This window comes from Amphiura filiformis, chromosome 15 (genome assembly GCF_039555335.1).
Source record: "Amphiura filiformis chromosome 15, Afil_fr2py, whole genome shotgun sequence".
NCBI lineage: Eukaryota > Metazoa > Echinodermata > Ophiuroidea > Amphilepidida > Amphiuridae > Amphiura > Amphiura filiformis.
Window position 1 is genome coordinate 15,710,838 of NC_092642.1, and position 14,241 is coordinate 15,725,078.

Genomic DNA, 14,241 nt, shown 5'->3' on the forward strand with positions numbered 1-14,241 from the left:
AGGCCTTGCATGTGACGTATCATCCCGTAAATATGGCGGACTACTCAAATGCATTCAACAAAAGCATGATTGCAATCTACCGTGACAGTTCGTCTCTCACACATAACCCTGCACTACGATCAAATAGGTTGATGACAACATTTGCTTGAATGGACTGCACTCCGCCATAACTACGGTGAAGGACACCGGCTCAAATCCTTTGTTTGGAGCCAATCGATAATTTCATGCAGGGCCTCTATAGGTTGATGGCAACATTTGATTGATCATTTGATTGAGCACTGTGCCATGATTACGGTGAAGGACAACGGTTCAAATCCTTTGTTTGGAGCCAATCGATAAAAGCATGCAGGGCCTCTATTGTGTGAGTTTGTGTCTTTGTGAAAAATATCAAGACTGCAATCAATATGTCTTAACAGGCATGGAGTGGGCATAGCATTTTAGTCTCTCACACTTCATAGAATGATTGGCCTTCATTAACAGATGATTCTGGGCTTTTCCTGTACAGTTGTTTTGGTACAAAATTGATTCAAATATTTATATTTTTCAAGCCAATCACAAATATAATTATCTCATGAAATAATATGCATTTCAAAATGTTTTGGCATAAAATCATTTACGTTTCATCACATGAGTTTTATTATGACCAATGCTTCACACTAGCAACTGTTCAGTTGCAACTACATTATAGCTGCTATCAATGACTGATTGAGATTTGACCAATGAGCAAGACTGTTTCTTGTTGCTTTGGAAAGAACAAGACACTTCATTGGTTGCTGTCCTTCACTAGAGACTACAGTATAATTGCTGTCTTTCTTATATTTCTTTTAAGAATGCTTTACTGCATTAGGTGTACAATTGTACAATGCACCTTTTTTTATTTTTGCCAATAGACAGTTTTACAGCACAGCATCAGAAGGGAGTATCCCATTATGCTTTGCGTTACCATAATAGAAATGACTGTGCCATTGAAAATGTACACAAAAACCCTCACTTCAACTTTAAATACCTCCCTTAAATCAGGGAAGCTTAGGCTTTTGTTTACAAACATATGGCCCCTAAAGTATTGTGAAACTATCCATAGCTCTCAATATCTAAGCGGCTCTTGTTTATATTTTGTATACATTTGAAATGGGGAATGCAGATATACTGCAATGCATGATGGGATACTCCTTTCAGCTGCTGTGATTTTACAGTATTACCTTGTTAATTAGATGCTGCTTCTATATTAAGAGGCTGTGAACATCTCATGAAATACTACCCACATAAAACTTTTAATTTCCCTTCAATGACTCATAAACCAAGAACAAAAATCCCCAAAAGCTATTACAAGTTGCAGTAATTTACCTCTTTGATATTGCAGCAAGGTGACCGTCGGACTGACCGATCGAGGCAAGTTGACATTATGACCATTTGCAAGCTGGTTAATTTCTGGCCGTCTCGGATCCCTCTCCTCTCTACCACCCTCTCTCACAGGGTCACTGGCCGTTCTTGGCCTACTATCAAATTCAGCTGGCACATCTGGTGGTTGTGGGTACTGTGATCTAGACTCTGTAGCAGGCCTATCTGCATACTGTTGAGGAGCATTGGTTGATTTATATTGTTCTCTGGTAGGTGGAGGAGGTTGTCTGTATTGTTCTGATACATTAGCAGGTCTGTAGACCTCTGAAGACGGTTGTCCAGTACTGCCTTGGCCGGGTCTTGAAGACGGTGGTTCCCATTGATATGATGGATCATATCTTAATGAATCATCCTGAACATCAAAGGTCAACATAAAAATGCAAGAGGGATTAATGCTGTGATGGAAAATAAACATGGTAAAATTAAATATCACTGGGCCCATTTCCAAAACACTTAAATCCTATACAAATTCTATCGCATTACCAGCCTTTGTCAAATGGGCCCTAGTACTAACATGTGCAATCTTAAACGAACAAAGCTGTTATAACACTTTTACATCTTTTGATTCAAGTACATATCCAGTAATAAATAGTATTATGTCATCTTAAAATGTGATCAAGTTTGTTTGATAAAGATCCCCCCCAAACCTGAACTTTGTATTGCTCTTCAGTAACTTTAAATCCATATGGCAATTAGCTGTCTTATCTAGTAGAATATAGATTTATGATAGGAATTTAATGTGAATATGTCATCACAATCTATGCGCAATCCAAGATGGCAAACTTATTAGAGCATTCTTGTACCATCAGCAGCACAAAGACCTATGTCCATCAGCAGCTATGCATTTGTAGCATGCTCAGCAGCACAAAGACCTATGTCCATCAGCAGCTATGCATTTGTAGCATGCTCAGCAGCACAAAGACCTATGTCCATCAGCAGCTATACATTTGTTGCATGCTCAGTGGCACAAAGGCCCATGTCCATCAGCAGCAATGCATTTACAGCAGGCTCAGCAGAACAAAGACCTGTGACGTACATCTACAGCAATGCCATTTGTGGTAGGCTCAGCGACACATATACCTATGTCCATCAGCATTTATGCATATATGGCAGGTTCAGCAGTACAAAGACCTATGTCCATCAGTAGTTATGCCATTTGTGACAAGCTCAGCGGCACAAAGACCTATGTCCATCTGCAGCAATGCCATTTGTGGCAGGCTCCGCAGCATGAAGACCTATGTCCATCAGCAGCTATGCATTTGTGGCAGGCTCAGCGGCACAAAGACCTATGTCCATCAGCAGCTATGCCATTTGTGGTAATCTCAGTGGCACAAAGACCTATGTCCATTTGCAGCTATGCCATTTGTGGTAGACTCAGCGGCACACAGACCAATGTCCATTAGCAGCTATGCCATTTGTGGCAGGCTCAGCGGCACAAAGACCTATGTCCATCAGCAGCTATGCCATTTGTGGCAGGCTCAGCGGCACAAAGACCTATGTCCATTAGCAGCTATGCCATTTGTGGTGGGCTCAGTGCTGCAACGACGTATGTTCATCAGCAGCTATGCCATTTGTGGCAGGCTCAGCGGCACAAAGACATGTCCATCAGCAGCTATGCATTTGTGGTGGGCTCAGTGCCACAAAGACCTATGTCCATTAGCAGCTATGCCATTTGTAGTAGGCTCAGCATTCAGTGGCACAAAGACCTAACCAAGGGTGGTTGTTGGCATGTTTGTGGTGCAACTGCATAAAAGCACTGACATCACTTCCAAATTTGAGATGAAATAAAATGTAGACACAATCATTGATACAACAGGCTCAAATATATCTTTATGCCACTGAACCATCACATTTTACCAGCACCAACTTTCTTTATTACAAAAGGTCGTCTGCATCACATACTGATCTATCTCAAAAGGCTGCCTTGTGTGATTTTTATTATCATTGTTGTATTTCATCTTGATATTTTATATTACAACATGCTTCTTTCTTTTATGAATGGTTGTGATTGTAATATTGTGAAAATACCTCAAAATTAATCTATCAATCAAGTTAATTTTACAGTGTATCTCATCACAATTAGATGACAATAATAAAGAATCACACAAGGCAGCCTTTTTGAGATATGAAGTATAAAATGACTTGTGATAACAGACTTACATTTGATCTCCCTGAATCACTAGCACCTTCCACTGTAGGTCTTGGTGGTCTATTGAGGTCTAGTTTTACTGGTTTATATCCAGCAGGTCTATTTGTGGTTGATGATCCTGTAGGAGACCACACAGGAGGCACATCTTTGATTGAGCCGCCATCTTGGCTAGGCCTGGCAAGGTCTTGACTTGATTGGCTAGGCTGAGATGGTGACCAGACAGCTGTAAATGCAAACAAAGCATGCAGTGTTGTTAGAAGGTATTTAATGTTAGTATGCAAACTATAAGGTGTACCACAGGATCCATCCTTGGTCTTTTTGTTCTCATCTACATCAACAGCAGCTTCATGCAAGGTTAAGATTAAGAACATGTTTTAATTCCTGTTCTACCTTATTTCTGACCCGTTAGGTTGGCGTTATCATTTCACACACATATTGGGCTATTCCGAGTTGAATCCATGTCTTCCACAAGGGGTGTAAGGATTTCAACTGGAATAGCTCTTTTCTATATATGTTTCAATTACATTGTGTGCAGAAAGTGGATGGAATTTCTACCATCATATATATAATGTTGTATTTGGTTCCAGTAATGACAGTACTTTTCCATTTTAGTCAAATACTGGCACACTTCTACAAATATCCATAAAACATGTACACGGCAATCAACTGTTATGGGCTATTCCATTTAAAATCCACACCCCATGTGGAATATTTTGAAAATATCTTCCACAGGGGGAGTATGAATTTCAAATGGAATGAACATATTATTATTAAGCAGCTCCATTTGAATTTCATACAACCTCTGAGAAAAATTCAACCTGAATCTTCCACTGAGGGAGGGTGAGTTTCAAATGGAGCTGCTAATGTGTTCATTCCATTTGAAATTCATACTCCCACTGTGGAAGATATTTTCAAAATCTTCCACAGGGGTAGTGTAAATTTTAAATGGAATAGCCCTGTAATGTTATGATTCATCTTCCTTCAAATCACTCCAATCAAAATGACATGCATTTATATGAATAAACATTTCATACATCTGCTCACTACTTCAGCAGTAATTAGTAACCTTTTCAAAGGTAAACTGTATTGATTATGATACAAACTTGTATGCTAACACTAAAGCTCAGCTTATACTGAACACAGTATATGCGATGTGATCCGACACAATGAGTTGTTTGTTGGCAGTAACAGGCATATATTCAATTTTTATCAACTTTTTAGTATATTGTGGCAGTTATACTGATCAATATGTGGTCTTCGATTCCAGTACTCCCTTTATGTCAAAAGAAACGGCAAGACTAGGGAAAAAAGACAATTAACAGTACCAAACAAACAACTCATTACGTTTGATCACAAACAACTCTTGCAAACATGAATAAGTAATACTACTAAACATGAAGTACTTTCAATTATCAATAAAGCTGATTGGTTTTGATGTTAAAATTGATGATCCGAAATTTGTCTTTCTAACTGAGAATATGAATCAAGTGCTGTATGATTTTGTAACAATGTGTGTGGATGTATGTGATTGTTATTGTCTAGAAACACTTATTGTATAACCTATGGTAACCATGGTAACAAGTAGTAAACAATAATGATCAACAATACATTTGGTTTGATAAACACCCTGGTGACACAATTGCACCAAGCAAGTATCAAGGAAATATCTAATAAATAGCATGTTGCCAAACATTGATAAAGCATTCTTTAATACATCTCTAGTGTTTTTGCCCTCGGATCTTTGGCTTGTGAAAGTTACTGCAGCCACTGTCAAACTCAGATGAAGATACTTAGTTGAAAAGTAAGAATTAACAAATATGTCCATGAACCTATTGAGGAAAATGTGACATAAATGTGTATAGGAAATATTACATCATATAAATATTATGTTACACAAGGGAATATTATATGTCAAACAATCTGACCTAATCATACCAAAGAAGGCAATTTGAAAATTCATATCAACCATAATCATAAAAACCATGCACATTGCACAATGTTGCTGCAAACTTTGTATCTTCAGTGTACTTGGTTGCAAAGATATGGGCCTTTATGAGCTATTCCAGCTGACATCCATACACCCCCTATGAAAGACATGATCTTAATCTCCCACACAGGGGTGTAGATTTCAAATGGAGAAACTTATTCAGGTAATCCCATTTGACATTTACACTCCTGTGTGAAAGATTAAGACCATGTCTTTCCACAGGGGGTATGTGGATTTCAACTGAAATAGCCCAATGCCAAACTCTTCTATGTATTTGATTTTATTGCATTTTGCTCCCAGGGTTGCCAAAAGATTTCAGCCCGAATCGCGGGTCAAATAATCGAAAAGTTGCAAAATTTTTCTCTTTACCATTGGTTTCTATGTGGCAGGAAACTATCAGAAGTCGCGGGAGCCAATGTTGAAAAGTCGCCCAAATTTTTACTTAACCATTGGTTTCTATCGGGACAGTTAATTCATGGAAAAAATCTTTCAAAAGTCGCCTAATTGGGCTACCAACTCATGGTTTGGCAACCCTGGTGCTCCCTTCATTTCAGAATTGCTCATTGTTGTTTGGTTTGATTAGACCATATCACATGTATGCACATGCCACAATGGGCTGTTCCAATTAAAATTCATATTCCCCCTATGGAAGACATGGTCTTGATCTTCAACACAGGGAGTGCGAATTTCAAATGGAGTTACCTGAATGGGTGACTCCATTTGAAAGCTATACTCCCTGTGTGGGAGATTAAAGTCATATCTTCAATAGTAGGTGTGTGGATTTTAACTGGAATTGCCCAATACTAATCAACATCTACTGATTTTAATCAAGAACGGTTGTTTACAACACTTTCAATAGCTGTAGTTACAGCATAATACAATAATATATCGATGTAAATATCCACTGATGTCTACCTACAGAAAATTGAACAAATATTAGTAATAATTATATAGATATATAACAATGGATCTGAAGTTATCAATTTCACTGCAGAATTATGATATATTATATACAGATTAACAATTGATTACAAATTAATATTAATTACACTAATTGACTCTACAAAATTTTCCACACACCATCACACCTGTATTGTTAGGTAATGCAGACTATGTAAAATTGGGGAAATCATTTCATGAAAACAATTAGGTAGTAAGACAAGGAAGATACATATATGAGATACATTGGAAGTTATTCCTGTTTGGAACACGAAGTATCAAATTGGCAATTAATTACAAAGTTATATTAATTAATTTACTCTACAAATTTTCCACACACCATCACACCTGTACTATTAGGTAATGCAGACTACGTAAAATTGGGGAAATCATTTCATGAAAACAATAAGGTATTAGCACAAAAGGAAGATACATATATGAGATACATTGGAAGTTATTCCTGTTTGGAACACGAAGTATCAAATTGGCAATTAATTACAAAGTTATATTAATTAATTTACTCTACAAATTTTCCACACACCATCACACCTGTACTATTAGGTAATGCAGACTACGTAAAATTGGGGAAATCATTTCATGAAAACAATTATATATTAGAACAAAAGGAAGATACATGAGATTAATTGAAGTTATTCCTGTTTGGAACACTCAGGATCAAATTAGAATTTGGAGTGGGTGAATTACAGAATAGTAGACATTGTAGTACATGTACTGAGAGTAAACAACGGTGGGAACTTTACATTGAAAAGTTGTCAATACTGATTACGAATTCAAGGAAGCAAATCTCTTTTTATTGGTTTCATTTTTGATGAACAATTTACTAGTCTAGTGGTACACTTCAGGCCAGATAGAGATATCCGTCTTCCACAGTATCTGTGTGTAACTAAAGTTTGTTCGGTTTATATAAGGTGGAAATTATTTGGCTTTTGTCACTGCGCACATCAATAAAGTCCCAACTCACGCTCGCGTAAATTCACATAAGCGTGCGCCAGTCACGCATTACGCATTTAGCAACGCACAAGTAGCGTAAGCATTGCGCCCAACTGCGTGCATGCCATTCTATATCAATACACGGTGTTATGAGTTTTATTTTTTCCGCCTTATATAAACCGAAAAAACTTCAACATGTCGGATACTGCATTTTTACCCAAGACAAAATGCTGTATCGACAAGTATATTCGCTGATCGCACGGTCATCTCAAAACAAGGTTCTACCCGCTGATTACCGCGTACACGTTGCAAAAGCCTTCTGGTGCGTTGCTAGAAAAGCATGAGAAACATAAATGCACATTTAGCGCATGCATTTGCATGTTTTGATATCAAGATGGCGGAACCGTGCAAAGGGTAAATAACACAACAGATACTGTGTTTTTACTCAAGAGGGTAGATCCCATCAATTCCCCTCACTCCCCTACCAGGCTTAACAGCAGTAGATGCAGTAGGATAGGACATCGGGCGTTCAGGTGGCTGATTTGTATGGCCTGGATTTCCTGCTGCAAATTTTCTCTGGCTGGGTGGTGTCCACACCCCTGGAATAAAATGTACATGCAATCTGTGGTCAAAAATCTTGCTTTCAGTCTTGTTTTCCTCTTTGTACAGGTTACCATTATTTATGTTTTTATATTGTCTTTTGTCCAATTGCAGCACATCAGGTTGGCAATTCTTATCCCATCACCCATCTTCTATGCCCATGTATATTTACTTAAGAACTTTTCAAGTTATGGTGCTTCATAGTGACTGACTTATCCAGCAGTTGTTTCTACAAAGGAACGACAACTTTTGTGTGATGGTTCAATTTAGGAAATGTGTCTTTATGTACAATAGTCTTACACCAACCAGACATGCACTGTCCAATTTATCCTTTATAAAAGTTACCAAATTTGGAAACCTTTGGAATTTCTCCTACTTAGAAATCTTTCACATCATGAACTCGAAGCTGTTTAGAATGAAATCGGACATTTACATTTGTCTTGTTAAATACAGCATTACAAATCATGATTAAAACTGATGACAGGAAAACTGGTGTACAAATAGATGGAAACATTTATCATCACTGAAAACGATATATTTGGAAGTTAGGTATGCGTATTCATGTAAGAATACTCAAGAATTATAATTTGGTTCACCTCAAGTTCGGTAATGCTCTTTTGTGGTTGCGCCGCAAGCGTGCACACAGACCCCCCTGTATGTGTACACTCAGGGCGTTTAACTTTATGTGTGTGATTTGATACTGCGACAAGCAAAATATGCATGTTCATCACTACCAAACTTAAGATGAACCAACTTATACCCTAGTTTCAAGACAGGGATTAAATAGCTTACAGAATAAAGCTGTGTAATCCCTCAATGAAGTCTTGACAATAGGCTTGGTAAGCTTACATGAAGGATAAGCCACAAGTTAAGGATCTTACTTAAGATAATAAGGTATGGTACTATAGGTTATTACACAGCAAGTTATGTAGGTGGAAGGTCTATGGGACCATTATAACATCATGTAGGGCTGAAGCCGGTCATCTCATATAGGTTGACCTAATGGATATATTGGGTAAATGATTATATGGTTTGGGACTACAGGTACATCACACAGCAAGTTCTCAGGCACCATACCAGGTAACAGGTTGGACTATCCCTGGGATTTTTATAAAATAGTGTAGGACTGAAGCAAGTTGATATCTTGTATCGGTTGGCCTACTGGATAATACAGGGTAATCTATGATTATTATATGGTTTGGGACTATATGTATATCACACAGGAAGTTGTCAGGCACCATACCAGGCAACAGGTTGCCTGGGATTTTTATAAAATAGTGAAGCAAGTTGATATTTTGTATTGGTTGGCCAACTGGATAATACAGGGTAATCTTTGATTATTATATGGTTTTGGACTACATGTATATCACACAGCAAGTTGTCAGGCACCATACCAGGCACTGTAGTTGGACTTTCTCTAGGACTATCATAAAATCTTGCAGGACTGAAGCTAGTTGCCGTTTCAGATGGATTGACCTTCATGATCTTACGTCGACTAGGTGGTGTCCACACTCCTAAGAGATAAATGATGATTCAAATGAATACAAATGATGCGCATAAATTGTATCAAACATCTGAGAACTGTGTAATGGCTATTCCAGTTGCTATCCATACACCCCCTATGGAAGACATGATCATAATCTCCCACATAGGGGGTGTAGATTTCAAATGGAACCACCCATTCAGGAAACCCCATTTGAAATGCACACTCCCTGTGTGGGAGATTAAGATGTCTTCCACAGGGGGTGTATGGATTTCAACTGGAATAGCCCAATTCATGATCTATTCCTGGTCAAGAACCCTCCACTGCCTTATCTTAGATCTCTACTTTGCAGCATGGTTATTTTGTTCACACCAAGAACAGAAGACATTTTTTAGGTTTAAATACTTTAAATAGCATTGATATATTTCATCAACTTTCAGAGGAAATGAATGAGGGCTACATACATGCACAATTGTCCTCAGGTCACTCTGCAAAGAACACGGCTAGGGATACTTTAGACCAGGAATAGTCTGTTGAGTCAATTTGGGAAAAACTCATTCCGGTCGTCAGACTCTCCTGGACTGAATCTTACAAGGTTTCATCTCCATCGCATGGTGGTTACTATATCATGTATCCTTATTATTCAAATTAGCATACAAAGGCAACACAACTGATATCCCTACCAGGTTCAACAGTCGTAGGACTTTCTCTAGGACTGAATCTGACAGGACTGAATCCTCGTGGCATTGTTGGTTGCTCTGGAGCTTGGTTACTTGTAGCCCTTCTCTGACTCGGTGGAGACCAAATAGCTTCAAATAAATCAAGTTGTACATTAATTATGACGTTGAATAAGTATTGACACCCACTTCAATCCCTAATCTTATCTATACAATTGCACACCTCATGGATATGAGCTTGATAGGGGAAACAAATTTGTTAAAACTTGAGGAAGAAAGTTTACATAAAAACACAATGAGTCTTGGATTTATTAGCAGTCGGGTAGAATACAGGGTGTATCAAAATGATTGGTACACATCGGTTTTGGTGTTTATTGAAAAGTCCGCTTCTTCCAAATGCAACATAGAGGAGCCTCTTGAATGTCCAGAATTTAAAGTTTTTATAACCTGTTATCTCATTATAATCTAAGAAAAATTGGTAGAGCTTATGTTGCATTTTGATGAGGTTGTCTTGTTCATAATCACTGATGGGTACCAATCATTTTGATACAGCCTGTATATGAGGGAAACAACAGGATGAAGAGACAAGTTATAAATGGTATAAGGCAACAAGTAATGACATAAATTTACACACACACATTAATTATTTGAAATCTTCCCTATACATATGTACTGCAGATGCTACAGGTTTAATAAGCTGCTGGTCATGGGGGACACATATTAATTAAGTAATCAGTATTAGATGAATTAACAGGTGACCACTGTAAAGGAAGAGGACCCAGGAGACAGTTTGACATAATGAGGATACAAGTGACAATCAGTAGTCAGTCAACATTAATGGGTATATTTTCACGGGAAAATTTTCTGGACACATGACCAATGCGTATCAATGCGAGTGTAACCTCAAGCCTGATCTCTGACCCCCAGCGGTGACCTCGCTATTCAAGTCTTAGAAAATTTTGAATTGGAATAGTATTCTTGGCCACAATTTCGATAGAAATTTGTGCATTGCAAATTTATTGAATATCATGCAATCTTAATTTCTTCACAATATCATCAAAACGTAATTTAAAAAATATCTACCTACGGAAAAAATATTTATCTACGGAAACTCTTACCATAATATTATTAACTTGCGACAAGTTACTTATTTTGCATCAAAGGACAAATTCTTCCTATTCAAATACATTGGTAGACTACCCGCTGTGCTCGGGGTCACATTGCATAATGCTAATATGTCTGCGCCCATGGGTGTCATCATCATGTGACCAGAAAATTTTCCCATGAAAATTTACCTATTAATTTTGACTGGTAGTGGGGTAACTTCAACTGGAACAGGAATGCATTTTACAAAACATCTCTTGACTTTGGGTAACAAGTTATTGTTCAGTTATGGGAAAGGCAAAGGAACAATGGAACGAAGGGAAAACATGTAAAAACATTGAACCAGGTAATATACTAGATTTGGAAGTTGTAAATCGGCACGGCAATAATTACTCAATCCCCTACCCGGGTCAACTGTAGAAGGGCTCTGTCTGGGACTGAATCGTTTAGGGCTAAATCTCACAGGTGATGATGATGACAATGGGTTGTTCATTGCTCTCCTCTGACTAGGTGGTGACCAAATAGCTGTAAAAATAAGGGGTTTATTCAATCGACTGGCTTCCTGGAATCATTTTGGAAAAAGCAAGTTAGGTTCACTCCACTCCACTGCTTGTAAGAAAGCTGAAGGTAGGCTGACAGTAGGTCCAGTGAGGTACTAAAGTTTGGTTTAGGGTAGATGTACTTCAGAGAAAGGGGACCCATATTTATACCAACTTTCCAAGAAAATCTGACCAATGCTTAAACTGGGGGTCCAGATTTGTTGCCAAATTTAAGACAATATCGCCAATGAAATTTAAGCTCCAGTTAGGTGAAAATGGGGTATTTTTCAAAAAATAGAGAAAAAAAATACAAATGTTTATACCAATATTGACCAAACTGAAAAAGGGCCATTTTATACCAGAGGCCTGGAAATGGGACCCATGTTTGAGGCACATCTCTCACATGGTCATTTGTACTGAGGCCCTGCTCCCACCCAGCTGTAGGAAGGAAGGTTTGCTAGCTTCTTGGTAAATAATATATTGCCAAAGAATGAAGCTGGATGGGATGAAGTGAATCACACAAATATGTTCCGATTCATGAGAAAAGCAATGAGGGAAGATATGCTATGATATAAGCACTTCATAGGCTGATTGTGTGGACACACAGAATCTACAGGAAAATATCAGGAAGTCACCTCAATATCCAGTCCATCTACTCAATGGTAGAGATTACTTCAATTATAGGAAATGTGGTATGCTAGGAATTCAGTATCAAAGTTACGTAATGTTACTATATCAATGGGATCACGCGTATGAGTAATGAACCATGATCAAAACAATCACCACACAAAGTATATGGCACTCAAAGGCATACCAAAATAGCGTGATCCGATAACCAAAAGAATTACGTAACCACTTTGATGCTGAATAGAGAGGGAGAGGATATTGGAGTTGCACTGCACATTGAAAATCATTCACAAATCAAAGAGAATTATAATTGATTTTATCTGGAAAGTTTTTTTGATCCAGTTGGCAATTTTCCTTTGCATTAACAGCAGATTAATATTTCCATTTCTACTGATGGATCATCTTTAAATACTCATATATCATCAAAACTTGCAATAGGGTAGGGGATTATTACAATGTATGGACTTTACAAAGTTGTTTCTTTCGGTAAAGGCGCTTTTTTTTCATAAAATGGATAAATGGATATGCGTTATTGGTGGGATAAGCACATGCAATCACTCTAAGCAGATACCATACCAGGTTTAACTGTTGGTGGACTAGAACGTGGACTAAACCGTATTGGCTTAGGAGCTTGAGATGGGTTACCATGGTTACCACTCTCTCTGGAAACACCTGGAAATATTCAAAAATTTCAAAGTCTCAAAATAATGGTATTTTACAAGTTGACCTCAAATGACCTTTGACCTCAGTATATGACCTTTAATCACCACCAATAGATTACATATTAAAGGTAAAATATACCCAAAACACATTGGTAGTTTCCTAAAAGAATAAGCAGTAAATTATATTTAAGAATTATAAACTGAGATCATTATCATATCATGGCATTTCGAAATATACTTCGTTCAAGAGAATCTGAAATAAAGGAAAAAAATGTTAGTACAATAGCTATGTAAATCTCTCATCATTGAAGACCTGAATGTAATTGCTACTCTCTTGAAAAAAGATGTCACCTGAAAAACAAGATAACAAGTCAACACATCTCGCAAAATAACCAAAATTGAATGTGTGAAATGCTACAATGTACCTTGACCCAGACTACATTTCAAATCCTTGAGGGAAAAGATGGATCACTAGGATCCACAACATGCTCATCTATCAGGGCACATTTCATTAACCCCAATACAGTTGTACACTCATTGAATGACCTTTGAAAATGTGGGTACACAAACTCATACTCTGCAACTTGAGGTCAAATTTTGCTCTATGAATGTTTAATTGAGGGTATTGAACTATGGCATTGGGATGAGGCCATTGTGGTCTATAGTGGATGCTGTATATATAATTTCTTATGTTAACCTTCAGGCAAGAAATACTTATTACAAGTCTGATATTCAATCAATAACTTTCATTAACCTTAGATCAAGATGTAATAATGCTGTAATGTTGGATGGGATCCTCCAGTAATGGATACACTACATGATGAATAGTAAGATATTCAAGCTTGGAATTGGCTAAATGAATGCTTGAATTCAAGTGTCTCTTGCAATCAAAGCAAACAAAAAGCATATCGTCGTTGGGCAGGAAAAACCTCCTAGATGTGCTTGTGGCCCCTGAACATGTTTAAAACAAAACTGCCAACAGGTTTCATAGGAGGCTTTGCTTTAAACATGTTCAGGGGCCAATAGCACATACAAGGTTTTTCCTGCCTAGCGACGATATTACTTTTCAACTCATTTATGATGACACTGTGGATTGAAAGTAATGTAATGTCAAGCTTTTTAGCT

At 37.7% G+C, this 14,241-nt stretch overlaps 1 protein-coding gene across 1 annotated transcript in view; it reads right to left on the minus strand.

Annotated features, from left to right (window-relative positions):
- The window catches only part of LOC140170738 (uncharacterized), a 248,356-nt gene that overhangs the window by 111,277 nt on the left and 122,838 nt on the right, over positions 1 to 14,241 (minus strand). Inside the window, 7 exon segments of the mRNA XM_072193968.1 lie at positions 1,345 to 1,750; positions 3,559 to 3,770; positions 7,910 to 8,023; positions 9,419 to 9,538; positions 10,191 to 10,316; positions 11,694 to 11,813; positions 13,031 to 13,126. Of these exon segments, the coding sequence (XP_072050069.1) occupies positions 1,345 to 1,750; positions 3,559 to 3,770; positions 7,910 to 8,023; positions 9,419 to 9,538; positions 10,191 to 10,316; positions 11,694 to 11,813; positions 13,031 to 13,126 (1,194 nt within the window).